Source organism: Psittacula echo (genome assembly GCF_963264785.1).
Source record: "Psittacula echo genome assembly, chromosome: 3".
NCBI classification, from domain to species: domain Eukaryota; kingdom Metazoa; phylum Chordata; class Aves; order Psittaciformes; family Psittacidae; genus Psittacula; species Psittacula echo.
This window is the reverse complement of record NC_137736.1, coordinates 59,897,821-59,915,386: the sequence shown is the minus strand read 5'-3', so window position 1 is coordinate 59,915,386 and position 17,566 is coordinate 59,897,821. Positions and strand designations below refer to the sequence as shown.

Genomic DNA, 17,566 nt, shown 5'->3' with positions numbered 1-17,566 from the left:
TTTAACAGCCTGCACTAGAGAGGAATATGAAGCCTCCCTCTTAACAAACTTCTTGTCTGAAGGGTTTTATTTAACACCTTCCCAAACGCAGCCTTGCTTTGGAGACCAATTCATTCAGGCTTGAATTATAACAGTACTGAGCATGTGCCTACCTGCTACCTGAAGCAGTTTCAAGGATGACTGCACATAAGTCAGGTCAAACTACGTATGTCTTTTAGCTATTAAAAAGTGTCCTTCTAAACAATACAGGGAGGGTGTCCTGCAAGGCACAGACACGTTGCAGTTAGGAGCTCATTCAACTCCTTTACAGTGATAAAGGCAATTCTAGGAATTAACTTTTGAGTAAGTGTTTATCATTCTGACCTTGACTATGAAATCTATTTTGTGATTAGTCCATAGTGTGTAACTCATTACTTGATCACAAACTGAAATTTCTTTTCCCATACTATGAAAAAAAGTTCTTCTGTTAGTTTCACCATCCAGAATACATTGCATGATTAAAATATGGTTGCAGATTGTCAGAGAAATCAAACTTCTTGCACTTAAGATGCATTAACTATTCAGGAAAATGAAATGGTGCTTAAGAACTGCTCTCAAGAGTCTGTGAGAAAAATCAATGAAGCTCATGTATTGTCTAGATTATATGTAAACTGGGCATTTCCTAGAAGCTGCAGTAACTCAAATATTCCACTACCCAGGCACTCTTGCTGCTGATACACTATCATTGTCTTCCATTTCATTGACTTTCTAAACACATTTTCTGTATGATATTGTTTTTCAGGAGATGACCCATTCATGGCCTGCTCCACTGTCAGCTATTCACACACCAGGAAAGGCAGAACAAAGCAAATTTTCCTTCCCAAACAAGGTAAGCCATGCCACATTATGTAGAACCATGCCTACTGCCCCTCAAAATATGCCCTAAATGAGCCCTGACTAAGCATGTAGGGTCTCTGGGCTGAGCTAGATACCGTGCCGATTGACCTTCTCCATGTGTATGCCATGTGTGTGCCAGTATCCCCTGCTTTTTCCTACTTACAACCTCTGCAGAGCTACATGATCTTGTTTGCACATCTTGTTTGCTGCTGGCAGCAGCACTGATGCTGGCGTGTTGGTCACAGATTCCTCACTGCAAAGCAAAGCTACACATGTCTCTAGTGAGGTGTACAGATGCGGTGCCTTTTGCAGGCATCTGCTGAAGCTCCTGACTGATATACCTCAGGGTGCATACAGCTGCTGCAGGTCAAAAGGCTTCTGCTTGCATCCATTGCTTTTGCTTTTTATGGCTTCACTAGCCAAGATTTTTGTTGAAACCACTGAGGTCTGAGGTGGGCTTTACTAATACGCTGGCCTCTGCAGTCAGAGGCTGAGGAGTGGGCATATCCTTTGCCACCCACCTGGCTTCAAGGGCAGCATTGCTATAAAGGCAGGCAGCCCAGTGCCATGATGCCCAAAGTGGCCACAGACGTATTTGCCAGGGAAGTATTTGGCTCCACAATGGACCAAGGTCCTGCTGGTGGTCCCTTGAAACCAGCTACACTGTTGTATGTGTGTCCCAGGGAGGATGCAGCATGGCATGGTAAAGCTCATCGGCAAGAGCTTGGGGAAACCACAGTATTTATACTTGGTGAGTCAGGAGGGAATGAAATCAGCTATCCCATGCAACAGCCAATAAAAATTTCTCATTGTATCATCATATACTGTTTGTATGCCATAAGCTCCACTATGTTTCATGTATTTCATATAGTTCATAAGTTGAAGCTTGAAATAAGATATTGATGCTGTTTGCAGCCTTTCATCTGCTAAAGCAAGTTCCTTTGGTAACTTTTAAGTCCATTCTACAAAATTTAGTTCAGGGAATAATTATAAACACGAAGCCAAGAAACTGTCAAGATTTGCCTACACTAAAACAGCTTTTCCGTGGATGAGGGTGTCATGATTTTGAAATACCAGGGTTGTAAACCAAAACATCTCTGGCATGTTATGAAAGAAAAAGAAGGAAATAAGTCATTGACTATTTGCTCACTAAAGGCAGACAGCTGATTGAAGGTGATAGGTGGGCTAGATGCTTGTTACGTTAGAGTAAGTCTGGTAGGAGATAGATGGATCAGCAGTTTACAGTAAAGTGCTCAGATATGGATGACAAAACCCAAGTGGTGCTTGCAGCTTTGCCATTTCTGCCATAATTATCACCACATAATGTGCTTACGTGGCACGAGTGCAGATGTGCATGGTCAAGGTGTGCACCTGTCAGTGTATCTTTGTGGCTGTCATGAATGTACTTCCCCTCAACTAAATGTACCGTGATAAATATAGGAATAGGAGAACCACAGACCATAGGGCAAAGATGTGTGGATAATGGTTGATATTGACTTTCTCATCTTCTCTCTGCCTGTTCATCCATCTCTCTGGGAAATATGTTAATAGTTTCAACTGCAGGGCCATCTCAGAGTTCCACCATGCATTTTTAAAGAGCCTTTCCTGGGTGGTTTCTTCTTCTCTTAGCAGAGTAGATTTTCCATTTTATTTAAGTTTAGGATGGACAAGATGTCATATTGCATAATATATGAGCATACTTTTGTTCATAAAATAACATCACAGCTTTATTGTGGCCTGGGTGGTCTACACGGTCAGAAATTAGAGTGCTTTTTGTGAAATGGGGAAGAAGTACCTAACAAAACTCACCAGAGTTCTGAAAAAAAATCCTGCATCACTGGCCATAGACCATGTTACTTTTAAACAGGACCTCTATTTTAAACTATTTTAGAACAATTAAAAGCTACTTTTGTGGCTTAGTCTGAATCTGTACAGTTGCAGTCATTAGAAGGCATCTGCTTTTAAGCTCCAAAATGCAAAGACTGGTTTCCTAGTTTTTCAAATGTTTTTGAAACATTCGTAAGCTTTTTATTGCTATTCACAAAGTGTGGTGTAAAATCATTATTGGGTCTCGTAGGGAATGTCTCCATAACTCTTAGAAAGCTTACCCACAGGTAAGCTATGTAGCTGTCCCACCTTGTTAAAACCTAAGGACTGCACCAAACTGTTGTGGATCACACATTATTCAGATAAATGAGCCTGTCAGTTAAGCAGTGGCCAAGGACAGCAAAGAGGCTAAAAGGCTAAAAGGCTAAATTCAGGGCATCTACTTCATCTCTTAGTTCCAAGCGATGCATGGTACTGTGAATTCAATTTCAGTGTTGAGAGATCAGTTCAGTTCATTTGCAATGACTCTTCCAGCCAAAGAAGTAAGTAGGCTGCAATCCTTTTTAACAGAAGCCAGTTTCCAGGTGTAAAGATACTCATCATTTTGGGAACGAGAAAGAGAGCAGCTTGTAAGACTCCTGCTCTGCTGCAAGGATGCAAATCATCCTTACTTTTCTGTTTATGAAAACTGATTGTCACCATCATTAGTTCCCATATATGCCACACTGCTTTTAACCTGCAACTCAAGTAATTAGTGATCTGACAGCTTGAAACTTGAAATTTATTAATTAGGCTATTAAAGTCGCAAAGGCCACAGCAACTACAGCTATACTGGTTTTGAAATCATTCTAGTAATAAAAGCTAAATAACTTAGGTTTATATTTCACAAATAGAAGAGAACTGCATATTTGAAACTGCGTGTGTGGATGTGTCCATCTAAATAAGTATATGCTTGGTGGATGAGGAGGATATATGTGCATATGCTGTACCTGTATATGAAATCAGACCTCATTAACGTGAGAGATCTGTATTAATGCACAAGAATGGAAGGAAAGTCTGTGTCAGGTTTGACACAGTACCCAGTAGGCAGTACCCAGTAGGTTTCCCAGCACAGTGCTGCTGGGAGAGCACATTTAGGGAACTGTCCTTTGTGTGATAGAGGGCATAAAGTTACATTTTCTTTCTCTTTGGAATTAATTTGTGCTCTTGAATTTACTGGGAAGGGGCAATGGCAGTCTCTTTATTTCTTGTTTTTCAAAGCTTAAGGATAATTGAATCAGTGTGTGATGTGACAGGCTGCGTGTGCTTTTTTTTCTCCCATCTCTGTCACACTTTGTTACTTACAAATGATCAGGCATTTTTTGATTGTAATTTTATTAAAAACATCTTAATAAATAAACTTTAAATGAATAATTAAATTTGGCAAATAAGAGTTCACATGATGCTTGTGTGAATGAGCTTTCATGTGCAGGCATTAATTCTCAACCCTCACGCAGGAAAAATAGTTTTTAATTCTGATGCCTGCTTTTCCCTCTGTCTTCATTTTTACTGTAATTTCATGTCTTGAAAGTTTGATCAGGTGTTTGATTTCTAGTTATGTGTATGTGATATTATGGGATCAGCCATCATTTTATTATTTGAGAATTAATTATCCACTCCAGGAGAACTGGTGTCTTGTCACAAAGCTACTGGGTGATTATTCTCAGCTGAAGCTAAGTTATCACAGTGATTTTATTCTTTATGTGCTCTGTTCATTTACTTTTTCTTTTCTTACTGATTTTAACAAGCTGGAACAAATACAGTAGACAATAATCTCCAGAAGTGAAGACTTCTCTTTTGTTTTTTAAGTTACGTTAAGTCGTACTTTTTCCTACCTCAGTTGGAGCATTCTCTATTTACTATGATATTTTTGTATTAGCCTTTGTTATTAAGAATAATATGTTGAGAATCAAGACATTTATTTTAAGGAATCAATCTGTTAAAATGAAAAGAGAAAATGTTATAGCTCGTATGCTTTGCTGTTGTCAAATTTGAAACTATGCAGAGTCAATGCCAGAGGTAAGATACTGTGCTAGGCAGTTAAAGGGGATGATGCATCCTTCCTGAGGTTGATGAAAATGTAAAAGAGTGAGCAAGATCCTTGTTTAGCAGTTTCAAACACATTTACAAACCCGAGGGTATTTCCATCAGAATGATTGTATTCCCCCAAACTTCTCTAGGCACATAAATTCACTATTCTGGAGACTGAACATGCTCTAATAGCCTACTTTCATTGGCAGCATGATTGGCTACTAGAATAGCATTTAAATTCAAGTGTACGTGTCACTGCATCACCACTGCAAGCTGATCCTGACTTCTTAAGATTATATTCAGTCACCAGAAAAAAACAGACTTTAATATCCCTTCATCAGCAGCATTCGCAAAATGCTGAGGCAATTTGTCAAAAGTAGAGAATTTCAAATTATTGACAAATTATTACTGCCGTGTGAAACACAGTACAGATTTTTTCATACTCTAGTTGAAGATAGAAATTCCTAGAGCTTGCCCAAAAATGTGATGTCTCGCATTTCAGGTGCACAAGATGGCAGTGAATTGCAGTTGTGTATTATAGCATAAAAATTACAGATCAAAGCTATGCAGTCTGGAGAGCTTTGACTTCAGAGCAAATGATGCAGATTGAGGGGATTTGGCTAGGCAAGCCCTTAAAACCCCCAGTGACTGCGGTCCAGCCAACTTCCATTTAGAGCTGCAAAGAAACTCTTGGGGTTCCAAACCCCTGTGACATGCTTCAGAGTGACTCAGCAGCAAAATCCCAGCTCAGCCAAGCCGGAGCATCCTTGAGCTCTCTGGGGACTTGCAGTTCCTTTCCTGATGAGCTGTGCATTTGGCTCATCACTCAGCCTCTGTGGACCAGGGATCTGGTCCACTGCCCGATTCGTCACTGAAAATGATCGTGTGCGCTGCTGTGGGTGCCTGGCCTCTCCAAGCAGACTTTACTGCAGTTGTAATTGCAGCACACATATGAGGTTCTATTCCTGTGTGTGTCCGAGTTATTTAGAATCAGAGTTACATACAGGATACCTTCCCTGCTGTCATCCATAGCAGTGGGTTTCTTTTTATTTCATTTAAGTAGATTTTTGTTACAGTTTATATTTGCATTTCCCTTCTATTTGTAAACTTCTTTTATATATTTATGAATGCAAACAAATGCGGTGAGTAAAATATATGAACATCTGCGTGTGAGGAAAAAATGATTTGATTTATTGCACCATATTCATAGATACTGTGCATGTGATACAAGGTTGACCTTGTAATCTTGGGGACCCAGAACTAAAGTCTGTATTTCCATTCTCCAGTGTTGTCAATATCAACATGTGAAGAGGAAAGACCAGCTGTGCTACTACCTCAGGAATCCAATGGTCCATGAAAAAATATTGGTCTTCCCTCTGCCTTCTCATCTAAACTTGTAGAAGATAATAGATGAGTTTTGGCTGATCAATAAACGAATAGTGAGCAGGAGAGTTGTAATAGCTATACAAGGAATTGCACCATTAAAGGATTGTAGTGAAATAAGTTTACAAGCCTTAGAATTAATGGATTTTTCAAAGAAATATTGGTTTTATTCTTGTAATTGAAAATTACTTTGAAACTGAATGAACAATTAACAATGCTGTTTGTATTGTTAAGGTAATGTTCAAGCAAGTATTGCAGATAAAAATTGCTGTAAAAATAACACACTGTACCTTTCTTTTCTATTATTACCGTAGGAGTCACAACAGGGATCTACAGGACACAGCAATACAAGTAAGTACCAACACATTTTTTGGCTGCTTTGGGTGAAGGGGATGGCAATGGCTATGAAATACAAGTGGCTGATAGGGTAAGGAACCAATAGGAGACTTGGGACAGTGTAGAGACTCAGCAGGCTTTACTCAGGTATGGCCAAATGTGGAGAACTGAACTGAAGAGTGACCCTCAAAATGTCAGGTCTTCTGGTGGACTGAGAAGAACAAAAAGGATTCATTTCTTTATCACCATTTCATTATGTAGATGAGAAAGACTGAAAGGCCAAAAGAGTGGCTTTTTTAGACAGCCAGAAAAGAGCTGACCTAGTTGTATGGCCAGATCCAGACTGCCATAAAATTCTGCAAGAAGACTTGTTACCATTTTTCTTTCATTGAAAATGGTATATTTTGTGCTTATAAGCGACATAAATCCTTCCAAACTAACACCAGATAATGTCTTAAAGACCATATGGCCATGGGTCTTTTCGGCTAGCAGTGTGGGCAGGGAAATGGTATGTGCTTGTGTGGCTTCTGGTTGGGGCTTTTCAGTGGCCTCCAATTTACAAATCATGGTGCAGATCAGCAGCACTTTAGTTACATTTAGTTATGTTAAAAAACTTAGCAGCTATATTGAAAGATTGAATTGTTCTGCTAAACATAATATTAATCCTCTCCCCTGACACCTCTGACTGTTGTTAGTGTTGTCATGCATATTAAAAATACATGATCCTACCCTGCTCTCAAAATAAAATCATCTCTACCAAAAGAACTATTTTGCTATCTTCCTGACCTGTCAGCCAGCACAGAGCCTGGTTTGCAAATTACAGGGCTGTGACTGAAGATGAAAAATGCCCTGAGCTGGTAGGTAGGGCTTTGAGAGTGGCTGGTCACCCACTGCGTGAGGGAGAAGACATCCAGAGAGACAAGGCTAGGAGATGTAGGCTATTAAAATGATGTGGCTCTTTGCTGGGGAAAGGTCAGCCTGCGGAAGAAAATGTTGTGAAGAAACATGCAGTGGTGTCACTTAATTGCTGGCATCAGTCTGATGTTGCTGTGAGTCCAGCACTAAGGAAATAATAAAAGGCAAGGGGAGTGAGTTCTGTCAGGAAATAATGAATACAGTAATGAGAGAAGGAATCACAAAAGGGCCATAATAGAGAGGGCTATGCAAACACACACAGAGTCACAAGCATGACCAACACACCAGCTGAGCTGAGGGCTTTGTGATGACATCAGAGGCCACAGTGTTTGGCCAGCTTTGGTCTTAGTTTCATTCTGAGTATATCCTTCTTTCAACACTTGAATGTGACAGGTTATTCTGCAGCTCTAATGAAACCTGCTTTCCTGTGGGTTAGGAAATCAGTCCTACCTTCTCACAGCTTTCCTCCAGTCCTTACTCAAGTGGTCTCCAACCTCAGCTTACTTCCAGTTCCCCCATCTGCCTTCCCACACCACAGTGTCTCCACTTTCTTCTTGACTTCTCATTCATCCTGCTCAGCAAAATCAGTATATATTTGCAGCTGGGCTGGAGCTGCATTTGGTGCTGCCTTGATGATGGCAACCAAACCAAAGGACAGCTGAACCCATGCAGAAATGTTTTCTTCATTGGTGGCAAAAGTTAAGGTTGCTTGCAGACACCAGACACTTCTAATGTTGAAGAGGGAATTTGACTACCTCTGAGACCAGCATCCACGAGGATTCATATAGAGGAGCTGGAGTAAGAATCGAATAAGACACAGTTAGAATGAGACATAGACCTTACCTTAGAAGTGGTGGATTGTCCCTGGGTGGGCTTCAGGTGCCCAGCAAAGCTTCTCTATCACTCTCCTTCTCAACTGGACATGGGAGAGAAAATAAAATGAAAGGCTCATGGGTCAAGATAAGGACAGGGAGAGACCACTCATCAATTACTGTCACTGTCAAAACAGGCTTGACTTGGGGAAATTAGTTTAATTTACAGCCAAGCAAATCAGAGTAGGATAATGAGAAAACAAAAACAATTCTTAAAACACTTTTACCCCATCCCTCTCTTCTTCTCAGGCACAACTTCACTTCCGAATTCTTTAACTTCTCCCACCCAGCAGTGCAGGGGCATGGGGAATGGGGGTTGTGGTCAGTTCATCACACGTTGTCTCTGCTGCTCCTTCCTCCTTAAGGGAGGACTCCTCACACTCTCCCCCTGCTCCAGCGTAGGTGCATCCCTTGGGTGCAGTCCTTCAGGAACAGACTGCTCCAGGGTGAGTCCCTTCCACAGAGTCACCAACCCTGCCAGCCAACCTGCTCCAGTGTGGGCTCCTCTCTCCATGGGGCCACCCATCCTGCCAGGAGCCTGCTCCAGCACAGGCTTCCCATGGATAGCAACCTCCTTCAGGCATTCCCCTGCTCCAGCATCGGGTCCTCCATGGGCTGCAAAAGGATAGATATGTCCTCACCATGGACTCCCATGGACTGCAGGGGCACAACCTGCCTCACCATGGGCTGCGCCATGGGCTGCAGAGGAATCTCTGCTCTGGTGCCTGGAGCACTTCCTGCCCTCCTTCTGCACTGACCTGATGTCTGCAGGGCTGCTTCTCTCACGGCTTCTCACTCCTCTCTCCAACTGCAGTTGCTGGGGTGGATCTTTTTTTTTGCTTCTTAAATATGTTATCCCAGAGGCGCCTTGGCCAGCAGCGGGTCCATCTTGGAGCCATCTGGCATTGGCTGTATCAGATACAGGTGAAGCTTCAGGCAGCTTCTCACTGCTGTCAATAGGGGCACCCCTATAGTCCCTTCCCCCTGCTACCAAAACCTTGCCACACAAACCCAATGCAGGATGTGAGAACTGCTGGAAAATTACTCTATGTGGGAAATAAATCTAGTGGTCTATGTACTGCATGATACAAATGCGCATCTTCAAGGTCCCAATTTGCTAGTTTAGCTAGCTGTTATTTCCCATTGCACAATGCCTTCTTTGGAGTGGCTCTTGAGCCTGTCGTTTACAATGGTTTTACTCCAGCTGGAAACATTGTCTTTCTCATGGGTAACATTTGCATTTCTCTCTCATCCTTCCCTCACAAGGAAATCCAACCCGTAACGGCTGAAGTGATACTGCTTTGTCACAATAAATATTATTTATCCCTGTCACCCAGAAAGGGAAACCTGGCCTGCTTACGTTGAGTGATTCACCCAAATTCCAGCTCAGAGGAGAGAACTCCTTCTCTGACCACCCACTATTCGGTGGGGAAATCCCACAAAAGTTCATTTGAAATTTACTTTGAAATGAAAGAAATCTGGACACGTTTCCTCTGGTTGTATCTAAAAAGATTGGAAAGGGAGCTGTGTGAGGTGAGGTAGAAACTAGCAAAGAACTCCCAGCTCTATGGCTAAGGATCTGAGGACTGATTGTTTCTACCGTATGTTTCTGGAGGCGTGCATATGCACACACACACACCAGCACACACCAACACACACGTTTAAAGAGACATACACAGTGTGTCTTACACACTTACACAAGACTTACACAGCACATGAAATAAAGTGTGCTAAGAGCAGTCCGGTAATGAGGTGGGCAGCAAATTGTTTGTCAATTCTCAAAACACTGAAAAAAACCCCAAAGGATGACACAAATTTGCCCACAAGAAGAAGCCAGAGCTAGAAAGGATTTAGCAATTTGGCAAATGCCAGCCTCCCACAATGGTACCTGCATGCATTTGGCAGATTACATGGAACATGGAAAGCAAATCTTAGTCTGGCCAAGAATGAGTGTGAAAAATGCAAGTTGTTCTGACAGGTAGTTCCCTTTTACATATGCTTATCCAAAAATCTTATCTGTAGTGTACCTGTGACATTCAGCTATGCTTAGTCTGTACACATTTTAAGAATTTCTATGATTCAGTCAAGTGAGAACAAAGTCGGTAAGAACTGATAAAGCATTAATGGCCAGATTTTCTACTCTGATAGGCCAGACTGCTGCGTTTTTGCCATCTGTATGGGCTTCGTCCTCTCTCTCCACACAGAAGTATGTTAAGTGACGATTAGCATAAAAGCAGCTGCAAATGCTTACTGTAGGGTAATTCATTAATATCCAGTTTGGCTAAATCACAGAGATTCCCTTTTCTCCTTACAGTACTTAGGCTGTTTCCCTTGTTGCTGCATTAACATACATTGCTGAAAGTAGAACTGATGTGAACTCTGCTGGCAAAGCACTCAGGAATCCATATTCCCTCTCACACTCAAACAAACCAGTGTTCATGGTAATAATTCATCACTTATAAAAAGCCTAAGTTACGAATAGAAAATCTTTGAATATATGCCAACTGTTACTGTTGGTTTCTTGTTCCAAATTACCATAATGCAGATGAGCTCCAGGGCTCCAGGCACCCTAAGGCTGACTAACATGTACTGTAGCAACAGCTTTCCAGCCAGCAAATTCATCTGAATATACTTTCTGAGGTCCTTGCTAACAGTGCAAAGTGACTAGAGATTATGTATTCTGTCCCGTGTGGATGCCCCACTTGTGCCTAAATTTAGGTGCCTTTAGGTGTCCTACTACAGTAAGTGATTAACTTCCCTAGAGGTCCACAGAGAAGCATCAGTGGTTTTGAAGTCATCCAGAGCTTACCCCATCCTGTTCACTAATGTTTAGGCACCTAAGTTGGGTGCTTTCCAGAGGCCCTTCCAGAGGGGAGGATGAGATCTAAAAGCACCATGCCAAGGTGTTTGTAGTGTACAGAACCTCATCTATAACACACCCATTTACAGAAGGTCATTGTCTAGAGTAAGTTCTTGAGCTTGCTTCTGTACAGCAGTAGAATGACATTGGTAGCAAACCCCTCCTTCTTCTGAAGGCAACAGCAAGTTTTCCAGAGGCACTCCAATGCTGTGTGGAAACTGAGGATGAGGACTTTGTCAGCAGCAAATGGACTTTACATAACGCTTGTGTGCGTGGAGTAGATTGAGGGCTGACCCAAAACCCATTCAACTCAAGTCAATGAGCAGAAAATCAGATAACACCAAAACAGGCTGACTAAAATAAACACTAGTCATTTTTTTTTAAGAAGGCACAGGTGGATTTTGGTTTAGTAAAGCTTATTAAAAAGTAATGGAGAAAAACACATCCATCAGTAAACCAGTCACACTCAACCTCTGTGCCTCCTTGTCTGCCAGGCAGCATAAACTCATGTGTAGGCAGCTATTAGCATCCAGTGACACACAAGGGGAGCAGCAGCCGCACAGTCACTAGGTCTAGAATTTAAGTTCAAGGTGATTCAAGTGGAGTGGCATACCCTATACATCCATGCTAGAGCTAAATAAAAACCTTGCACTGAAGGGCACTGGTTACTCAAAAAGCAATAATTACAGCAAACGACATAAGCCTTACATTTCTGGAGGGGAGGGAGAAAGAGGGAGAAGGACTTGGCTTGATTTAGCAGAAGCAGTACCATCCCATCAGCTAGCAGCCTGCTCCCCCAGTGTCTGTGCTACGTAACTAAGTTCTGTTGGGAAGATATATGGGTTTGGACCTAAGAAGGAAATCATCACAAGCCAACATGCTATGCTGGGACCCATGCAAGTCATAAGGAGATGTGAAAAGGCATCCCTTGGGCCTCTGACCTTCTGATGTGGATACCTGACTTCTCCTGGGGGTTGAGTGCTTAAGCCAAAATATGGCAAAGAGAGCTTCCCCAGCCCCCACTTTACAGGAGCTGAAGATCAGATCCTTAATTTGTTAAAATGAGTGTGAATAAAAACATACATTGGCAGAATTGTGTCCTAATCAATACCTTACTAGCTCCTGCTGATGCTGTTTTGCTTTTTATGAAATAATTACTGTTCCTGGAGCAGGGTTTTAGAGCATTGTGCATGCTGGATGTGGTTCACTCAATAGCAGAGCTGCAGGGCCCTAGAGAAATCTTTTCCATTGCTCCAAGGTCTGCTGTCCCTGGTTAAAGCTTGTGTCCTCTAAGCAGTTGTTCTTGTGGAATTTCCTTGCCTGACATTTCCAGAGTACATGTGGCAGTGACAAGAAAAGTCAAGTCAGGGTTGATTCCCTGCTTGCAAATGCTCCAGCAGTGCCCCTGCAGCCCTGCGATTGCCTCAGCAGCAGTCTGCATGTGTGGCAAGAGTGGTCAGTGTTAGCTATGAATAAAGCGCTGATGTGTCACATCTGAGCAGTTTCCATATTGACCCATTTCTGATGTCATTTTCTTCTTCTCTTTCAAAGGGAAAAGTGATGTAGAGCCAAAGAGTCCAGAGAAAAGCGCAACCCATACATCGTAAGTCACTTTTGTGTTTAAGATTGGAGAAGGCAGCTGTGTTTTTATCATATTAGTTGGGCAAAATAGAATTTGTTTTCATTAAAATAAAGCTCTTTCATTGATGTTTTTCTTAAAATGTCTTTTTAGATAATGACTAAACATTAATTATTCCTAGAACTACTGCATGATAGTAAGTCAGAGATCTTTGCAAGTGAAATGGCTCCATATCACACTGAATAGATATGAGATTATTTTTGTGGGTGTGTGAGGCTGGCCTTTACAACCTGACTTCAACATTACCTTAATGCTGCTGGAGTTTGTCACACTTGCTAAAAAACATCGTGTCACATATGCCTTTGATGTACTGATGTAATTTTAAAAGACTGCAGTCTGCAGCTTCACCTCTGAATTACTTGAAATCCAATTACAGTTATCTCTGGTCTCTCACGATTTTGTTGATGTTTTTGAATTAACAAAAGAAGTAGAGAAATAGATAGGAACAGGCACTTGTAATATATCAGTGTTCACCTTCACTCTAGTGCAACAATAGAAGCTTTTACCATTTTTAACTCTAGTATACAAAGGACTGAATTGTTTTGCCAACAGAAACCAGTCTATGAAACAGATGGGCTGCAAGCTGAAAAAAAAGAAAAAAGCATCATTCTCCCAAACTGAGCTAGATAAGTGAATTCCTTTAACAACTACCAGGCAGGAGCATTATGAATTTCTGCAAAACCATTCACCTGTTTAATCCCATTTGAGGGAGGGAAATTCTTGTAACAGTCAGTCATGTGAATTTTAGAGTGCATCTTGCCTATAATTCATGTTTTCTGATTCCTGTTATTTAAATTCAGAGCATTATATCATGTAAATCTCGCAAGGTGTCACCATTTGTTAGATGGCCAAAAGTAGTCACAGAAGGAGGTATAATAATGGTGATTTATTGTGGGATGTTTTGATTTCTGCTGCAAATACGCATTAAAAATCTTCTGGAAATGAGTCTAGAAAAAGATCTGACATGGTATAAGAAATGGCTTGTCCTGCAGATTGTGTTGTGGAATGTAATTACAGTATGTGAGCATATTTAGCCAAACTTATTAAATGAATTAAGCATTAGCAGCCTTATGCTTTCTGATAGTATGATTGCTGGGAATGGTTAATAGAATGATTCCAATAATTACCATTTTTAAAAATAATATTGCAATAAAGACCAAAAGAAGAAGTGTTTTAATGCCATCTGGAGGTATTTGGGAGAAATGAACACATTTATTTTTGCCGATATTTAGCAATATGTAAAACATAAGGTATCCTCCAGAGTGGTTTTTTTCTAGTTAAATAGTATTTTATTGATGAGGGAAGTTCTTTCCTTTCCTTTATTCTCCTCCTTTGGATACACCACTATATGTTTATGGTTTTTGTTTGAGAGTATAGAATGTGTCATGTCGCATGCTGTATTAGATACAGCACACTTCAGAATCTGGTTAGGTGTGAAAAGTTCTTTGACTAACAAGAGGTCTTAGTACAGCCTTCTGAAACTGTGCTGTCTAGTAGATATAGTATATTCATAAAGCTTATATTTAAATTGTTACTATATATTACTATACAGTAGATATTGGTTCCCAGAGCAAATTTTAGACAAGACTGGTTACCACTGCATTCAAGAAGCAGAAGCCCCTCTAGTTAGAAAAATTGTGTGGAAAGGGAAGGAGGAGAGAAAGGAGAAGAGGAAACAAAGGGAACTAGCAAATGCTGTGCCAAAAGAGGAGGAAGAAAATGAGAGGTATACATCTAAGAAGGAGGAAAAGGAACTGCAAATGCCATATCGTCAGAAAGAGATAAAAAACTGAGAGTGGTGGAAGAGAAAGCCAGAGATCAAACACAGCAAATGAGAAAGAAGGGAGATAGGAGCAAAAGCTATTAGTAAACTAAAACGTGTGTTGTTGAATAGAGGGCTGGCTACCTGAGTGTTACAGTGAAGTAAATTAACTCATGTTGGTGTGTTATCCCACTGATATCCCAGTTCTCTTTCTGCTACCTTCTGTTGTCCTTCCGTGTGTTTCTTCTCTTTTCCACCTTCTTCAAGAACAGTCTTTTATTCCTGGTTCTCGGGCAGTCGTGTATACAGACTGTTTCTGTTCTTTTGGGGACACAGCAGCTGGGAGCTAGTGCAGCTGTGAGAGGGGCAGGTGTATGAGGGGACACAAACAATGCCAGGGGATCCCATAGGTAAAAAGACTGCACCCTCTTGCAAGATGTTGATCCCCTGAGAGTGTTGGAGTCTGGTTGGCATCCCCTGGCAGGGGTGCTAAAAAAGGGGGACATTGTTGGAGCAGAGGTGACATGTTAGGGCCTGACTAGAAGAAAACATGGATTAGTTTCACTGTGAATCAGTGTTTCCTTGTGAAAATGGAACAAACAGCAACAAAAAGTCCACAAAGTAAGTCGTGTTTGCCTAGATAAAGATAACGGAAAAGACAGGGAGGAGCAAATTAATGTTTCTTTCTTGCAAATGTCTTTTTTATTTTCCTCAGGCATGTTACAAGCCACACACCCAAGCCAAGCATATATGACTCAGTGGCAGTTAATTCATCCCTGGTGCAGATTTACTACCTCCATGCAAACATTATTCATGCAGCTTCAAAGGACAGGTTGATTACCCTCCTGAATCAGGCAGTGAGGCATTTGTGGACTAAGCATTTACATGAAGTCTCCCCTCAAGACATTCCTCCTGCCTTGTCCACCGGGCTCGGTACCCTTAAAACCAGATAGAACCCTGTGACCTGGAAACCTGGAGCCAAAGATGCTGCCCATAACCTCTGAGAGTATAAAAACCTAGAGTGCAGGACATGTGGTGGTCTATTCAGAGGGGTTTGGGTACAGTAAATGCATCATTCTGAATTGCGTTATGCACAGGGGTTTTTTCCTGTATGCATTAACTCCCTGGATACACTCAGTATGACATAGCTCTCCACTGATAATAATATTAAACATTAAGAAACTGGTATGTATTAAATGATAAACATTAATTGATATAACATCCTAATGAGGCAGATAAATAAGGGCAGTTATTACAATGCTACAGATAACTGAGATAGATGTAGAAGGAGAATGATGCAAAAGTTGGGAGGAAGTCTGAGAAGAGTCCTTTTGCACGATATTCCTATGGTGTTCACTGTCTCAGCATGCACAATAATCATCTGAGCTGGCACTGAAGTATTGCAATAAAAGGTGAAAACAATACAAAGGTGTTAAGATGTCTGGAGTCTTCCACAGTTGATTCATGTTCCTTGTAATTGAATGCTTTTAGAGTCATAAGAATTCTGGATTTGAAGGGGGGTTTTGTTGTACTCAATATATATACAGCTCTCTATGGGTCATGTGGTTACAGCTTCACTGAGCATTTCTGAACTTTTAGGGCTATTCAGAAATATCCAGTAACGTTTTGTTCTTTTGGTTTTTGTGATAAAAAGTTCAATTTTCAATGATCAGAAAACTTTCACAGATTTTGTTTAAAACACTTGATTTTCACTAAAATCCTTTCTCCCCTTGGCTTTACCAGTTAAAGTCTGGAGGGCTTCATTAAGGAGTGGTAAAGGGATGAAGGAAAAGTACTCGTTGGTTCTTTAATGTTTTCAGATACAGAATTTTAGTCTTCATTTGGCAAAACTGGATACTTTCAGTAGACTGTGTAACACTGCGATTAGAACTTTTAATTTTATAGAACGTCTATGCAAGGAAAAGTGAATGTGCACATGTTTCAGAGGACCTTGCAGTGCCATAGAAACTCATCTCTGAGCTAGGGGTCTGCAATCTTCCATCCTCCCACCTACAAAATATGACAATGATTAAAAAATGGCACAAATACACAAAGCACACGGCAAGACTCCCGCTCTCGAGATGACTTTCAACGTACTGCCTGTTGTGATGTTCTTCAGTACCTTTTGTGTTTGTAAATGATTTCCAGTTCAGACTACCCAAGGTTAATCATGCCTGACTGTGATTCACTGCTATGCATTTACCCCGACATTTCTAGTGCACTTACTTAATGATATCAGGGCTGGCACTAGATACCTTGGTGCTGTCTCTTTATTATCCCTCCCACAATTGCTCCCATGCTGAGCTGCTCCAGATTTTTCCCTCCCTTTTTACAAGAGAATTAACCAAGGTTGAGGGAGGCTTTTATAATTTATGGCAGTTATGCAAGTTTTGTCCTCTGCTAACACTCTCTGAGAATTGCAGCCATCTCAGTTTATGTGTTTGCTTGTTTGCTTTTGCCAGGCAGAAATAGATGTTGGCTCGTTTTCTTCCCTGCACTGGTCCCCAGCATCACTTGGAGAATAGTTTGCTCAGGGGGATCTTCATTAACAGCACTAAATTCAGCAGCTTCCAAGCTGCCCATTTGCAGACATTAGTGCTACGGTCTCTTGCCCATCCAGCAGCTGCTCATCGTTCTCATCACCCTGATTCTCCTTGAGGAAGGAAATAGAAAATAAGTACTCGGAGCAACATCACTCTTGTTCTTGCCTGTATTGGCATGAGTATTGCCAACTGGTTTCTTGCTTTCTCTTCCTCACTTCTGTCTTGCCCCTTGAATCTTCAGTGACTCATGGATAGTTACTCAATAGCCAGAAACTCCTGCTGGTTTCCCCTTCCACAGATGGGAAAACTGAGGCAGTGGGGTTATAAGGTGCCTCCACAGAACAGAGAGAACCAATCTCAAATACAGGAGACAGCTCAAGCACATGCTGACAACTCACCATCCAGTTCTTAGCCCCCAGGGATCTTGGCCTTTCACATCTGGCTGACATGTGGTCTTGACCTTAAGTCTCTGAGGCAGCAACT

At 41.3% G+C, this 17,566-nt stretch overlaps 1 protein-coding gene across 1 annotated transcript in view; it reads left to right on the top strand.

Moving 5' to 3' along the window:
• AFF3 (ALF transcription elongation factor 3) overlaps positions 1–17,566 on the top strand; it is a gene marked incomplete at both ends in the record, with an annotated part of 320,155 nt that overhangs the window by 189,190 nt on the left and 113,399 nt on the right. Inside the window, 3 exons of the mRNA XM_080612415.1 lie at positions 782–868; positions 6,471–6,507; positions 12,691–12,742. Coding sequence (XP_080468541.1) covers positions 782–868; positions 6,471–6,507; positions 12,691–12,742 — 176 coding nt within the window. The remainder of the gene's footprint in view (positions 1–781; positions 869–6,470; positions 6,508–12,690; positions 12,743–17,566) is intronic.